The following is a 16,924-nucleotide window of genomic DNA, read 5'->3' on the forward strand; positions in this document are numbered from 1 at the left end:
CAGTCCTCCCTTACCCTCCCCAGTCCTCCACCTGCCCTCCCCAACCCCCCCCCCCACCTCTCCCCAGCCCTCCCCAAACTTTCCCAATCCTCCCCTGCCCTCCCTGACTCTCCTCAGCCCTCCCTGATCCAGCTCAGCCCTCCCCAGTCCTCCCCCAGCCTCCCCTGACTCTTCCCCAACCCTCCCAGGGCCTCCCAGGGATGACTGTTGCACCTTTGTTTCTGCCTCCCGTCACGATGACATGAGCACCGCCGGGGGACAACAGTGCTCTGATCTGTTCCAAAGCTGCAATGCCTCTTCCGAGAAGACCCCCCACACACACACACACTTCCTCAACTGAGCTCCTGACAAGTTTCACAAGGATGTCTGGGCTGGGCGGGGGTGGGGTTGGGGGAGGTCAGACTTGGCAGGGTGTTGTTGATCGATCGCAGCGGTGTAATCCAGAACGAAGCACTGGCCATATAGTGTCAGTTTACCAAGCTGATTTCTTGGTCTAATTACCTGACGCATGCCGTCCTGGGTTGGATCTCGTCAGTGAGCCGGCTGAGTCAGGGTTGACATGGAGAAGGTTTGTCGTTGGTTGTTTTTGTCCCAACACACTCCGGGTGTTCAGCACTGGCGTTGAGTAACCGTCCAATTGTGACATGCTCTCAGCAAACACGCAGCACAGGCACACCCGTACACTCTAAGCATTGCACCGGGACTAAACATTTACACATATTCATTTGGCAGACGTTTTGATCCAACGACGCATTTCGAAAAACACAGGTGAAAATCACGGATCAGAAGTGTATCGTCGTAAGAGTATATCAATGATCAGAGTCAAGGAACTGTCTGTATGTACCAGGCTCAGTGACCAATAACCATGTGGTGCTATTGCACAATCCTTGGTAAATGCAATGTGTTCCTTGACTCTAAATACTGATACTGTGCACTTCTGATCCTTGATTTTTTGCTGTACTTTCTGAATGTACTATTTTGTATGTCACTTTGGATACAAGTGTCAACTAAATGAATACAATTTCACATTTCAAAACCAGCCATTCACTTCTTCTCATTCCCTGTAAGATCTAAAGGAGTTGACTAGTTCTCAAGATGCTTTTGTAGAATCTTTGCTGTGGTGTGCAGTGGACTGCACACAGACACAGAAAGGTGCAGTGTGTTCTAATGGAGGGCTGCATACTTCCCACGGGGAAAGTCAGGTTTGCTTTTTCTCAACATATTTACAAAGGGTGTCTTTATTCCTGAATTGGACACAAACTCAAATTCAAAGCCAAGTCATTGCAGGGGTCATGTGCAGGGGTCAGAAGGTCAGGGAGTAGAGCCAGAGGTCTGAGTGATCCAGAGCCAGTTCTGCCCTCGTCCTCCCTCCATGTTTTCCTCCGACTTGGCTGTGTAATATTACTGTTGTCACCACTGAGAGAGAGAGTTGCATAAAATCCCAGCACGTTGTTACCCTCTTGGAGGCCCTCTCAAAACCTCTCTCTCCTTCTCCCTCTCTCTTTTCTCTATATCTCACTCCCTCTCCACCTCAGTCGTTCTCTCTACCTCTTTCTCTCCCACTCTCTCTCCCTCCCGCATTGAGCAGAAGGTCTCTGTTGTGCGTAGGAGTCGAGACTGAGCCCGCGGTTAAGTGCTGAGTCGGACTATGCTGTACGGAACATCTGCCAGTAGCCCAGTTGTACCAGAGCCCAGCTGTCACCATTACTTCATCCGCATTGGCCGGCAGCGCGAGGAGAGCTGAGCAAGGCAAACAACGAAGTAGCGAGCCGCTCAACCCCTGCGCCCTTTTGATCGATTCGCAACCGTCCGGGCCGAAGTGGACGTTGGCCAAACGTTTTGGACAAATTACACTCTACATGAAAGATGGTACACATACATTTGGTACGGTGAGATGACGTGTTTTTTGTATTTTGTTTTTAGGTGACAGGATGTTTTGTATGTGGTTTTGATTTGTGTTTTTTGACTTGGGGACATATCTGCCTTGCAGAAAAGATGTATCGACCCGTGTCAGAAAAGACTGCACTTTGAATCCAGTCGACAGATATTCAAATATTTACAAGTGTACTGCAATTATGTAATTTGGACAACTCGTAATCAAAACATTTAAATAGGCAAAATTTAGGCCTAATACTAATTTCTGATATTATGCACACATGGCTTGCATCAGTAAATTGACGTGCTGGTAATTCATAGGATGACAGTTTTCTGCGGTCTTAAAAACATATTTGATTTGTATAGCGCTTTTTAGCAATGTCACAGAAATCTTTACAGATGACAATCAACTGTTTCCTACAACCAATCTAAACTGTTTCACTATTCATCGATGGAGACAGAATAGGCTATTTGCCAACGGAAATAGCCTTTTTGAGTTTGGTTGAGTTGCGAGTCAGATGAGAAAATTAGGCTATTATTCAAATAACTGGCCTTTTCACTAGTTGTATGAATATTCCTCCTGTAGTGTTGTCATGGACCAAGTGCATTTGAAAGAAATGTAAGTGAGTTCAATTTGCATTGCTGTTGGCGTGGTTTGGTCTATTAGTAGTATCTGCTCTTGGACCAGCAGTATTAGATCAAAAAGGCTCTCACAGCACGACAATGTGCTCTTGGCCACCTGAGTGAGAGGAGAAACTTGATCTGAGCTGAGCTGACTGTCCTTGACTTGACTTGACTGACCTTGGCCGGGTTTCCCAGATTCGTTAAGAAGCTCTTAACGCTAAGAGCTTCTTAGGAGCGTTCTAAGAACGCTCTAGAACGCTCTTAGAACACTCCTAAGAAGCTCTTAGCGTTAAGAGCTTCTTAACGAATCTGGGAAACCCGGCCCTTGACTGCTCAACTTATTGAGCAGAGACTTGATCTGAGATGACTCGACTTGAGCAGAGGTGAACTCACTTGAGTTCAAAGTAAATTGTACTTAATCAAATCAAATCAAATGGAACCACATTGAGGACAGCGAGTTGAGCCGGCTGCAGTGCGAGTGTCACGTTCCTGTCATGTTCCTGTCCTTCTCAGGTCGTGGTTGCCATGGTGCTCCTGCAGTGTCCCAGAGGACGATGGGCGTACGTCTTCCAGGCCAGCCGGCCCGGGGAAGGAGGAGAATCACCCCCAAAACGTAACCCCCCACCCCTCCACCCTCCCACCCTTTTCACCCTCCCTTCCCCTGCTACCCACCCCCACCTCTCCCTCATCCCCTCATCACGCTTAACTCAACCCATCCTCACCATCTCCTCACCACTTCCCCCCCATTTCTTTCTCATCCCCCCATCACTGTAATTGCACCCCCTCCACATCCTCACCTCCTCAACTACCCCCCCACCTCTGCCTCATCCCCCTATCACCCATATTGTACCCCTTCCTCACCCTCTCCTCCCTCACTACGCCCCCCCCCCCCCACCTCCCTTAACTTCACTGGTGAACTACTGCAATAGTTCCCATTTGACCCATCTCACCTTAAGTCTCCCTTTGTGATGACTTTGCGACGCTTCTCGAGGCTCGCCTCTGCGACAATTTCACGGCGGGATTTGGACATTGGACCGTGTATTTCAGAATGTAGTGGTTTTAATAAATTGTCAAATGTAATAATGTCATTGTTCATTCATGTTTATGACAAAATAGAAATAAAAAAATTCTGAGCTTGTTCGCTTGTTCGTTGACTAGCTAGTTCGCTAGCTGATGGTGTTTTTGTTGTGGTTGTTCTGGTCCCAGTTCCCATCTCAGACTTCCCGTGGGTGAGTTCGGCGGGCTCCTGTAAGGGGCGGTGCTTCGAGCTGGACGAAGCTGAGCCTCCCGGATGCAGATGTGACAACTTGTGCAAGACGTACTGCAGCTGCTGCACCGACTTCGATGAGCACTGCCTGAAAACAGGTCAAGGGAAACTAAATCTAAATCTGCTGGAGTGTTCAGAGACCAACAGCATGGCACCCATCATGTTCACGGTTTCCTTCTCATGAGGGTTCTCCAACTTGTATGGGGGGTTCACTAACTCTTAGGGGTGTCCTAGGACCCCCCCTCCCATATTTCCCTAAATTTAAACACGGTTTTTACCCTTGTGTGTGCGTGTGTCGGTCTAGCGGGGGGGTTTGAGTGCAGCGAGAGCCGCTGTGGGGAGACCAGGAACGATGACCACGCTTGCCACTGCTCCGAGGACTGCCTGGAGAGAGGAGACTGCTGCTCCAACTACAAGTCTCTCTGCCAAGGTAGCGGATGGTGTACTGGGGTTGTTGATGTTGGTGGTGCTGGGGCGGTTGGTGTTGCTGTTGATGAAAGTGTGGTCATCAACTGTCAGATTCTGTTTGTTTTTTTAAAACCATCTTGCTCTTTAGGAGAAGCTACATGGCTGGCTGGAGACTGTGTGGAAATCACAAGCCCAAAATGCCCTGCAGGGTGAGTCTGGAACACACACACACATATATATATATAGCCTATATACACATATCTTGTCCCTTACTGCAATGCATACTGCTATGCTGGTTGTATTACACTAAGCATATTATTGGGTTTCATTTAGTTAGAATTAGCTGGACAGACACATGGTAAGGTTTGTATTTCTGCACCTGAGTTTTTCCTCGTCTGTCTCTCTCTTGTGGTATGTGTGGTGCGTGGCGTGTGTTGAACGCGCGCGTGTGTTGAACGCGCGCGTGTGGTGGTCATCTGCCTCCAGGTTCATCCGGCCCCCTCTCATCATGCTGTCATTGGACGGTTTCAGGGCGTCCTACATGAAGAAGGGGAAAACAGTCATTCCCAACATGGAGAAGCTCAGTACGATATGCTCACACACACACACACAAACACACTCAAGTACAAACACAAACACATGTATACTTGCACACACACACACACACACACAGACACACACACACGGTTGACATGTCTGACCTGACCTTTTCTCACAGGAACATGTGGTACCCACGCCCCCTACATACGACCTGTGTACCCGTCTAAAACCTTCCCAAACCTTTACACCCTAGCCACAGTAAGTACCCTAAACTAAAGGCTTATTGCATTTGACATGTTCTTCATTAAGCAGATTAACAGATGCTTTTATCCAAAGAGACATACTAATTCATATGGAAAGTACAGTAGAAAGTCAAGGATCTGATTTTGTTGGTTAGTCAAGGAACAGCACAAGATCCAGGTATAGTGCAATTACATTTACATTTAGTCATTTAGCAGACGCTCTTATCCAGAGCGACTTACAGTAAGTACAGGGACATCTCCCCGAGGCAAGTAGGGTGAAGTGCCTTGCCCAAGGACACAACGTCAGTTAGCATGACCGGGAATCGAGCTGGCAACCTTCGGATTACTAGCCCGATTCCCTCACCACTCAGCCACCTGACTCCAATTACTCACTATCCAGTAAAGGGAACACCTACAATGTACATTATTAGATGGAAATGTGTCTATTTATAAAAGGGATTCTTTTTTCAGTTCCATCTCTAAGTTGAATTAAACATTATTACATTAGGTTATATTTAAACTGTAATAACATTGGAATTACCATATAATAGACTATATGTCAGTGTCCACCTGTGAGCTGATCTGTCACACTTTACATCAGGGTCTATATCCAGAGTCCCACGGCATTGTGGGTAACACCATGCATGACCCGGTCTTTGACGCCAACTTCAACCTGAGGGGCAGAGAGAAACTGAACCATCGTTGGTGGGGGGGCCAGCCTGTAAGTATAGCTTTAAATATCTAGAACTATCTGTAACAATACTGTCTATAAAGATACAAGCTACAGTCACAATACTATCAATTTATTAGCAATTTATAGCACCTAGCTCTAAATACTTGTGATAAACTATTTATCACAATACTATCTATGGTAATAATACTATACAACTATTCAACAGTATGATTTTAATGACATTAGTCATTAATCTGTCTTAGTTGACTCCTTAGTGAATGTTCTAATGGTTTTGTTGTACTAGTTGGGATAATTCAAGCACACTCCCTAGTATTTAGCATATTTGCAAATATGAATTGACTCATGTCTGCTGTCATGTACTACTACTACGGTGTATCAGAGAGGAAGAAAATACTACTAGGATTTTTTTGGGGAAGGTATTTTGTTGAATTCTTTTTTTTGACATTTTCTCCAGATTTGGATCACCGCAGAGAAACAAGGAGTGAAAGCTGGCACCTTCTTCTGGCCGTGGTGAGTTACACAATTACTTTTCTCTTTTAATCCTGCATCTAGAAACCAAACATGGTTCTGGTTGGTTGGATGGTTGAAAGACTTTGGAGATCAACTTTTAGGCCAGATATTGGATTAACAAGTAAAAAGTAGATACACAGTATACTGTAAGTACGTCTCAATCAAACAAGGGGTTAGTGAAAATCTGGAAGAATTTGTGACTGCATATCTGGTGAGCTAACAAACACGAGGGACGAAGGGGGGGGGGGGGGGGTCAGGTTCTCAGTCACATCCTGACGAACAACAACAATACCCCCCAGTCACTAACCAGCAGACACAGACGCCATTCACCCCTGCTAGCACGCCAGCCTGGCTGTGCCTACGCTAATTATCATAATTACATAGACGATATTCATGCCTCTTTTCACGCCTTTAGAACCCCACTGCCTGGCTGTGTTAGCAAGCTATGCTAATTTGCATAAGAACATTGATGACATTCTCCCCTTTTTGCATGCTTGTCAAAACCTCAACCTGGCAGTGCTTATGAGCTCAATCAATTAGCTTTCATGAAATAATCCCTTCCTTGCATGTTACCCAAAACTTCAGCATGGCTCAGCTAACAAGCTTTACCAACTCGCATGAAAGGATAAGAGGAAGCTGGCCTATTAGAAGTGCCTTGTTGGTTTGTGGCACTTTTGACCCTAGACATTTCATCTCACATTCATCGCACAATAAGGAAACAAAGGGGGGTACATTAAAATATGCATCGTCCAGCAGTGAAAGATCAAGTCAAATAATCTTTTGATTATCATTTGTAGTTTTCTTAAGGTCAATATCATGGTTTTGAGAAAGTTCCAGTTGTCCAATAGGGTGCTGACATGTCTTTGTTTGTATGTGTGTTACCCCCCAGGGTGATCCCCCTGGAGAGGAGAATACTGACCATATTGAGGTGGCTTAGTCTCCCTGACGACGAGAGGTAGGGCCATGGTACATTTAATGTTGTGTATAATACATTCTACTTATAGAGTGGCTTCAGAAAGTATTTTGATCCCTTCACTTTTAGCACAGTTATTGTGTTGAGCTATTTTGCCCATTAACCTACACTCAATCACCCACCATGACTAACCCTTAACATGTTTGTTTTTTATTCAGAAACGTACATCTCAGATTTTCTATAAGTGTTCAGATTCTTTGCTGTGGTACTCCAAATTGTGCTCAGGTGCATCCTATTAGCTTAACTTACCTTTGAGATGTGTCTAGAACTTGATCAGAGTCCACCTGTGGCAAATTGAATTGATTGGACAATGTTTACAAAAGCACACACCTGTAGGTCCCACAATTTAGACTGCTTGTCAGGACAAGAACAAATCCATGAAGTCCAAGGAACTCTCTAGACCTCCACAATAGAATTGTGGTGAGGCAACGATCAGGGCGACTGTTCCCCTTTCAGCAAGATGATGACCCGAATCATACAGCCAAGACAACGCTGGAGTGGCCGCAAGACAAGTCTCTGTCTGTCCCTGAGTGGCCCTGCCAAAGCCCAGACTCAAACCCAGCAGAACATCTGTGGAGAGACATGAAGATGGCCATTCACAGCTTCCCATGTGATCTGATGGACCTTGGGAATCTGATCTGCCAGGAAGAAGAGGATGATCTGTCCAGATGTGCAAAGCTTGTAGAGACAAGAGCCACAGCTCTTACTGCTGCCAAAAGGGCTTCTACAAAGTACTGATGCAAGGGTCTGAATACTTAAATTTGAGATATCAGTTTGAGGTTTTTAATACATTTGCAGGAAAAAAAAACATGTCACTTTGTCATTATTACACAATTATACTACTTGAGTGTAGTGTTTATTAAATCTTCAATACAATAAAATGTGCTGAAAGTGAAAAGGTCTGAATACTTTCAGAAGCCATTGTATATCCTAATGTGTGTACAGTATACTACCTCATCTGCCTACATCTGCATCAGTGATGCATACCATCGGCATTATTTTTATTCCAAAGTCAGTTGCGTCAGTGGAATAAGTTAATTATAGTTAATTACTTGCGTGTGTGTGTGTGTGTGTGCGTGCTATTTCCAGACCGTATGTCTATGCAGTCCACTCAGAGCAGCCAGACACGTTTGGACACAGGCTGGGTCCTTTAAGCAGCGAGGTGAGCATCTCTCTGATTGGGTGGAAAGAGCTTCACGGTGTTTACATACTGACCACACGTGATTGGCTGTTGTCGTTGTGCAGCTGGACAACCCCTTGAGGGAGATAGACAACATCATTGGGCAGCTGATGAACGGCCTGAAACAGATGGATCTTCATCGCTGCGTCAACATCATCATCGTGGGAGACCACGGTAGGTCAAACACAGGGATCGCACAGGGACCATAACAACTTGATGATGTCATCAACATGAGACATACACACACGCCTGCCGTGCCCCCCCTGTGTAGCTGTCCTTGGGGTTTGTTTAGCCTAGTGTTAGTGTTTAGTTCAAAACACTTCACCGGAAGCACTTGATGACATCATCAAGATGAGACGCACCTTTGATGCCCCTCTGTGTGCCCCCCTGAACCAGGTATGGAGGAGGCCCACTGTGACAAGATGGAGTTCCTGAGCTCCTACCCTCTCAACATAGACGAAATCCAGCTGATCCCAGGGTCTCTGGGCAGAGTCAGGCCCCGCGACCCCAAGTCTACTACCTGTAAGTGTGTGGTTGGGTATGTGTTTGTGAGTGTGTGTGTGTGTGTATGTGTGGTTGGATGTTTGGGTGTATCTGTAGGTTAGTCTAGTCTGCTTTGTATCAACGACAGGAGAATTAAATGAAAAAGAAAGAGAAATTAAAGTGATCTCCAGAGCTAAACTTTTGTTTCACAATTTTAATTTTCAGATGACCCCAAAGTAGTAGTTGCCAATCTCACAGTAAGTACACAAATAAGAAAAGAAAAAAATAATTTCCCACAAAGAAAATATATCTGTACGACCCTTGACCTTGTGTGTTGTAGTGTAAGATGCCGAGTCAGCACTTCAAGCCGTACCTGAAGCAGCACCTTCCTAAGAGGCTTCACTACGCCAACAACCGCAGGATAGAGGACGTCCACCTGCTCATGGAGAGGAAGTGGCACATCGCCAGGTAGACTCAACAATAACAACATTACAAAGGAACGTCAACTTATTTTGACTGCCTGTCACATCACGTAACTTCTTTTTGCCTTGCAGGAAAATGCCAGAAAACCGAAAGCCCCCAGGGAGATGTGGTTTCTTTGGCGATCACGGTTTTGACAACAAGATCACCAGCATGAAGGTAAACCTGCTGAATCCCTGTTGGTCCTCGTCATGGTCTCTCTTCATCAGCTCACTGGTTCTGTTCTGCTCTCGCTCCTGCATGTCCTCATACCAGGATCTGTTTATTTTGTACTCTCAAAACAATAGACTATCTTTTTGGGCCATGGGCCAACCTTTAAGTTCCGGAAGCAAGTGCCTGCGTTTGAAAACATCGAGTTGTACAACGTCATGTGTGGTAAGCAGACCTGGATCAGTCCCTTTCAGGCACCTGCATTCCAAACGTGCTCCATTCCAACACGATTCTCCGGAGATGTTCTGAATCGACTTCGCACGTCTCTGTGTACCCTGCTTTCCCCTCAGATCTCCTGGGGTTAAGCCCTGCCCCTAACAACGGAACCCATGGCAGTCTGAATGACATGTTGAGGTCCCCTCCTTACACCCCCGCCATGCCTGAGGAGGTCTCCACCCCATTACCCCTCCTCGCCGACCCAGCCTCCCCGGCCACCTACACCCTAGGATGCAGCTGTGATGACGAGGTCAGTGGAGGGGTCACGCGGGGGATAGAAAACAGTTTAAGCTGATGTTTAAGCGGGTCTCATCAGACAAAACCTGCTCACGCAACCGAGGGGTTTCATCACAGCCCTATCCCAGAACATTCTAGACTGATAGTACATTTACATTTATTCATTTAGCAGACGCTCTTATCCAGAGCGACTTACAGTAAGTACAGGGACATTCCCCCGAGGCAAGTAGGGTGAAGTGCCTTGCCCAAGGACACAACGTCAGTTGGCAGTTGACCAGGAATCGAACTGGCAACCTTCGGATTACTAGCCCGATTCCCTCACCGCTCAGCCACCTGACTCACTAGTACATGCACTGTAAATATATATGCTGTGTATAAACAGTAGGTGTTTTATACTGTATACTGTTTTATACTAGGTATGGTAGACTTGTTGGTTTAGTTGCACCTTTGTGGTATTTCAGAACCAGGTGGAGGAGAGCAGTCAGCCGTTCAGCCCAGACCCAGATGGTGTCTACTCCTACAGTACGTTCCTCTACTCCTGAACCGCTCAATTCCGGACGTTTGGGCTTGAATCACAGTGCTGAATGAATGGATGAGTTGAAATTCTTTAAGTAATGAGTAAGTAATGAGTAGATGAAGGAATGAACGGCTGGACAAACAAACCAATACAGGTAGAAATGCAGACCGCTCCTTGTCTTTGACCACCAAAATACAGTTAGAACTTCAGGTTCTTGATTATCTACTGTACTGTGTGTTCTGAATCCTCTATCTACTGCACTTAAGGCACTATTAGTATGTCAAGTATGTAGTATTTGGCATCCGCTAAATTAGTCCAATGTAGCAGATGTATAACTGTCCTCTGTTGCAGACACCACCCACCTGCCCTACGGCCGTCCTGCCGTGCTGTTTGAGAGCCGCTATAGTCTGCTGCACCACGTAGACTTCATCAGCGCCTACAGCCTGGAGCTGGCCATGCCGCTCTGGACCTCCTTCACCCTGCCCCGACAGGTACCACATCCCTCTCCTGGATCACCTCCTACCTCCTTCACCCTGCCCAGACCGGTACAGTACCGCATCCCCCTCCTATATCCCCTCCTACCTCCTTCACCCTGCCCAGACCGGTACAGTACCGCATCCCCCTCCTATATCACCTCCTACCTCCTTCACCCTGCCCTGGCTGGTACAGTACCGCATCCCCCTCCTATATCACCTCCTACCTCCTTCACCCTGCCCTGGCTGGTACAGTACCGCATCCCCCTCCTATATCACCTCCAATATCAGGTCACTCATATTATTCATCCTATATTACTTCCAGACAAACAGGTACCACATCCCCCTACTATATCCAGATCTATGCTCAGGACTAGGACCACATACTCACCCTATATCACTACAAGACACACTACTCCTCACCTGAGGAGCAGATACCACTCCTTCACCTTGCCCCTGATACGTACCATATCCGCGTCCTACATCCTTTACTTTGTCCAGGCAGGTACCATATTTACCTTCTACATCCTTACCAAGCAGACAGGTACCCTACCCTGAAATATATCCTTCAGATAGACAGGATACCCATATCCCTACAGGTGAAAGTTTATGTGCGGTGTGTGTGTGTGCCGTCAGCATGTCTGTTAGGAGAGCTCCAGCAGTGTTACTCAGAGACACTGGCGTCTAGTTATCCCTGCAGAACCATGTGACCTCACTGCTGACGTTTTACGGCTCTGTACAGCACACAGCGTCGCATACAGCTGCAACGACAGCTGAAGCGTCCGCATTCGCCCTGTTTTCCAACGGCGCCTCCGGGGGGCCCCCACGTCACAGGTAACACGTATGGCACAGGCCTGTGTATGCGTATGAATAGGAGTTCTCTCTCCCAGGAGGGCGTGACCTCCGTGGCGGAGGCCGGGAGCGGGTGTGTGAGGGCGGACACGCGGGTGCCTCAGGAGCACAGCCTGGCCTGCAGCAGCTCGTCCAGCCTGGACACGGGGCTCACCCAGGGCTTCCTCTACCCCCCAGGTGCGTCACCGTCATGTCCTGTTCTAAAGCGTTTAAGCAGCCTTCATTAACGCTGCTCATGAATCCATAAGGTATTCCTGGCTTCAGTAGGGTTTATGAAGTTGAGCTATTGAAGGCGTAACTTCGATAAAAAGTTATGAAAGACATGGAAGGATTAAGAAATGTGCATAGGACACATTGAAGGAGTAATGACATGTCCTAATAGTTCCCATGTTTTACAAGACAGTGAGAACAGCTTTTTGTCCTCTACAAATTCATGCTCATCTCTCATCAACCTTCCGGGGCAATCACAGGGCTTTTCAGACGTCACAACACACCTCCCATGTCTAGTAGGGGGAAAAGGCAACAGTCAAACTGCGAAAAGCCTTGAATTATCTCACTGTGACAGAACATCAGCTGCTGTTTATCTGGAAGGATGAATGCCTGACTTTTGTTATTTGTCGACAGAGCTGGCCACATCTCCAGAATCCAGATATGACGCCTCGCTCATCACCAACACAGTCCCCATGTACCCTGCCTTTAAGAGTGAGTCCTGTTTTGGCTCACCAACACTGTCTCCAGCTGTGTACAAGGCCCTTTAAAAGCAGGTTATCTCACTCATTTCTAAGCATGTTGCCTTTAAAAGTGAGGCCTCTATTCAACTGTCAGGGGGTCTGCAGGGTATCTTTATTGGTCCTTTACTGTTGGTGGCTTGTCTCTCTGATACTGGGACATACACACACACACAGACTCATATACACACACACACACACACACACAAGGACTCCTACATGCACAGAGACTCTAATGCACAGACACACACACACACACACACACACACACACACACACACTCATAGACCCCCCCCCCCACCCCACACACACTCACACACAAACAGACTCTTATACACAGACACACACACGTGTGTGAGCTCTGAGAGGCTTGTGTGGTGACCTCAGGTCTGAGAGGAGACAGGCTGACACCATTGTCCTTCTGGGACGACACAGACGCCCAGCTTATCAGGGACGACACAGACACACACACACGTGCTTCCGTGCACACAAATACACACACACACAGTATACATGCACGCACGCACACCCACATAGACACTCACAACACACACACACTCACACAAAGCGAGCCTCAGTCTCAACCAGAGGAGCCAGTGTTTGTTCTTGTTTGTCGGATGCGACAGACAGTTCTGGGTAGTAGTCTGTAGTAGTGTGGGAGAAATATCTCCCCCCAACTCACCCCCTTGCCCTTATTCCCCCTTCTCCGTACCCACTCTCTCACCCTCACCCATTCTCACCCCCCATTCCTCACCCTCTCCCACTCTCACCCCCCTCCTCCTTCCCCTCCTCCTCACCCCTTCCTACTCACCCCGTCCCTCATCCTCTGCCACCCTCACCCCCTCCCCCTTCCTTCCCCTCCTCTCACCCCTCCTCCTCACCCCGTCCTCCTCCCTTCCTCCCTCACCCCTTCTCCTCCCCCGGTCTGCAGAGGTGTGGAGCTACTTGCAGGGGGTGCTGCTCAGGCGCTACGCTGACGAGACCAACGGCATCAACGTTGTCACCGGGCCCATCTTCGACCACAACTACGACGGCCTCCGCGACACCACCGCCAAGATCAAAGAGTAAGATTCAAAGGTTACGTCTAGGTGGATTTTTGATAGAACAGATGTATTTGACTTCAGATGTATTTAGTTTCATTACTGATTGCTGTTGCAATGTGGATTTACATTTACATTTATTCATTTAGCAGACGCTTTTATCCAAAGCGACTTCCAAGAGAGAGCTTTACAAAGTGCATAGGTCACTGATAACAACAAGATAGCCCCAAAAACATTGCGGGTAGCCAAAACATGAAGCACACATTGTGAACAACCAAAGTAAGTGCCCAAAGGGAAGAACCATAAGAGCATGTAGTTAAACAAGTTACAATTAAACAACATGCATCGCTATAAGTGCAAGTGTACCTGTGGAAAAGCAAGCAACAGTAAAAAATATTTCAACAATTTAAATCAGTTACCACTAACCAACAAGAGCAGCAAGGCTCTCAGCAAGAGTCATTGTGATCCTTGAGGAAACTAACATGGGGTCCAGCAAACCATTCCTAAGTACCGTTGTACTCCCCGATTTGCCTTCTCCTGTTCTGGTATCTGTTTGCTCAGGGCTGACCAGGTCATCTTCCTCTACCCATATTTGTACCTGTGTGTGTGTGTATCTGCGTGTGTATGTGTGTCTACTTGCCTGAGTGTGTGTGAGTGCAAAGAGAGATAAAGAGCAAAGGGAAAGAGGACGCAAAAGTGAAGTGAGAGAGAGAGGACTCGGAAATCGGTTGAGTGTACTATAGCCTTGACTGTGTAACTGTATGTTTACAACCCACCCACACAAACACACACACCTACACCACCACTCACCACCCCGCATCCCCCTTCTCTACCCGCTCCCTTCCCTCGGCCTCCTCCTCCCTTCTCCCTCTCCCCTCCCTCCCTCCCTTCCTCCTCCTCACTCCCTCCCTTCTCCCTCTCCCCTTGCTCCCTTCCTCCTCCTCACTCCCTCCCTTCTCCGTCTCCCCTCCCTTCCTCCTCCTCACTCCCTCCCTTCTCCCTCTCCCCTCCCTCCCTTCCCCCTCTCCCCTCCCTCCCTTCCCCCTCTCCCCTCCCTCCCTTCTCCCTCTCCCCTCCCTCCCTTCCTCCTCCTCACTCCCTCCCTTCCTCCTCTCCCCTCCCTCCCTTCCCCCTCTCCCCTCCCTCCCTTCCTCCTCCTCACTCCCTCCCTTCCTCCTCTCCCCTCCCTCCCTTCCCCCTCTCCCCTCCCTCCCTTCTCCCTCTCCCCTCCCTCCCTTCCTCCTCCTCACTCCCTCCCTCCAGGTCTGCAGGGGCCTCGGTGCCGGTTCCGACCCACTACTTCATGGTGGTGACGGGCTGCCAGGAGCTCAACCAGACGGCGGACGAGTGCGAGGGCCCTCTCAGCGCCTTCTCCTTCCTGCTGCCCCACCGGCCCGACAACTCTGAGAGCTGCAACGTGAGGGACACGCACACCCACATCACCGACACGTACGCGTCAACACATACGCCTTCTCATATACACACACACACATACGTATGCACACCCACACGAGTCAACGTACAGAAAATGTACGAAAAAAACGCTAACACCAATACAGGCAAACTCAAATATAAGCACACACACACACACGTATGTGTGAACACAGACACATTCTACATGTGGTGAACACGCGGGCGTACACACTCCTCGTGCGCCCCCACCCACCTACACTTCGCAAGACAGAAGGAGATTGAGGCGGTTGTAATTAGCTGCAGTATCAGCGGTTGTCAACATGGGGGAGCTGTCAGGCTGAGTGTGAGGATCTGTTTGTTCCCCTCTGCGAGTCAGACACTTTCCAGCCCCGTTCCCTGGTACCACCCTAATGAACCACATGTGCTTCTAGTGGCTAACCAGTTGAAATACTCCAGGTAGTCTCCCTGCCTGTCTCTCTGTCTGTCTGTCTCTCAGCCTGCCTGCCTGCCTGTCTGCCTGCCTGCCTGCCTCTCTGCCTCTCTGCCTGTCTGTATAGACCATTATGTGTAATAACTATAACTGTTATCTGACCATGACCGTTTACAACAGACCGGTAACAACCCATGTTTACAGTCACGACCCCCTGCCCCCACCACCTCATCAACCAGCTGACTCATGTTACTGTCACCCCCCCGCTGGACCCACTGCCCGCCATCAAACTCCATTTCGCTCATCTGCAAGCATTTACAGTTTCAACACTCCACAGAGCTATACACCCTGTAACATTGAGGTGTTACGAATAGGGACAATGGAAACATTACTTAATAAGGACTGTGTTTCACATGGGCTCAGGACCATTTACACTTCATGCAGGTGTTGATCTGTTCTCACTACAGTTGCTAGCCTTTTTTTTTAAGTCAAAACTTGACTCTCTTGTCAAATAATATATAATGACCTCCATGGTTGCTTAGACGAACTTGTGAAACAAAGAGATTTATGAAGACAATCAAGGCCTTTGTTTAACATACACCATAAAGGAATTTTCTCAAATGTCATGTTATTTACAAAGCAGCATAGAGTTTCTGTGGTATGACACATTTCCGCAGAGCTAAATATCAACATTACAGAACTGGCATGAATGTGTTGATGCATATACTGTTTGTTCACCATGTCCTGTGTTTGTTTGTGTGTGTGCGTGTATTTGTGTCTTCGTCTGCCCGTGTGTGTGTCTTTGTCTGTGTGTGTGTGTGTGTGTGTGTCTCTGTGTGGTGTGTGTGTGTCTCCTTATTTCACTTCATGTGTTTGTGTGTGCCTCTGTGTGTATATCTATCTATCTATGTGTGTGTATATGTGTGTCTCTGTGTCTGTGTGTCTGTGTGTGTGTGTGTCTCCGTGTGGGTGTGTTCCCCAGAGCGCTGAGGAGGAGTCCCAGTGGGTGGAGGAGCTGCTTCACCTCCACACGGCCCGCGTCCGGGACGTGGAGATCCTGACAGGCCTGGACCTCTACAGGGTCACCAACCTCACCCTGCCCCACACCCTCTCCCTCAAGACATACCTGCGCACCTTCGAGGCGGACGACTAACACGTGCGCGCTCCTGTTTCACCCTCCTGTCCCACGGTGCCTTTCTTCCTGTTTGTAGCTGGCTCGATATGGTTCTCCATCTCTGTTCATCCCTCTCCCTCTCTGCCTCTCCCTCTCTGCCTCTCTCTCTCTGCCTCTGTCTCTCTGCCTCTGTCTCTCTGCCTCGAACTCGGTGCCTGTCTCTCTCTGCCTCTCTCTCTCTGCCTCTCTCTCTCTGCCTCTCTCTCTCTGCTTCTCTCTCTCTCTGCCTCTCCCTCTCTGCCTCTCTTTCTGCCTCGAACTCGGTGCCTGTCTCTCTCTGCCTTTCTCTCTCTGCCTCTCTCTCTCTCTGCCTCTCTCTCTCTGCCTCTCCCTCTCTGCCTCTCTCTCTGCCTCGATC

At 48.2% G+C, this 16,924-nt stretch overlaps 1 protein-coding gene across 1 annotated transcript; it reads left to right on the forward strand.

Moving 5' to 3' along the window:
- Positions 1-1,474: 1,474 nt before the first annotated feature.
- Positions 1,475-16,683, forward strand: LOC134040900 (ectonucleotide pyrophosphatase/phosphodiesterase family member 2-like). Its single transcript, XM_062487065.1, has 25 exons — positions 1,475-1,884; positions 3,013-3,112; positions 3,706-3,864; positions 4,071-4,196; positions 4,323-4,383; positions 4,661-4,758; positions 4,893-4,972; positions 5,558-5,677; positions 6,105-6,160; positions 7,050-7,115; positions 8,223-8,295; positions 8,379-8,487; positions 8,710-8,835; positions 9,022-9,053; positions 9,137-9,264; positions 9,351-9,435; positions 9,564-9,651; positions 9,777-9,952; positions 10,401-10,461; positions 10,808-10,947; positions 11,820-11,958; positions 12,406-12,483; positions 13,441-13,573; positions 14,813-14,966; positions 16,375-16,683. Exons 1-25 carry the CDS (start codon positions 1,867-1,869, stop codon positions 16,543-16,545), a joined length of 2,577 nt encoding a protein of 858 aa, XP_062343049.1. The 5' UTR covers positions 1,475-1,866; the 3' UTR covers positions 16,546-16,683.
- Positions 16,684-16,924: the final 241 nt, after the last annotated feature.

Source organism: Osmerus eperlanus, chromosome 20 (genome assembly GCF_963692335.1).
Source record: "Osmerus eperlanus chromosome 20, fOsmEpe2.1, whole genome shotgun sequence".
Classification (NCBI taxonomy): Eukaryota; Metazoa; Chordata; class Actinopteri; order Osmeriformes; family Osmeridae; genus Osmerus; species Osmerus eperlanus.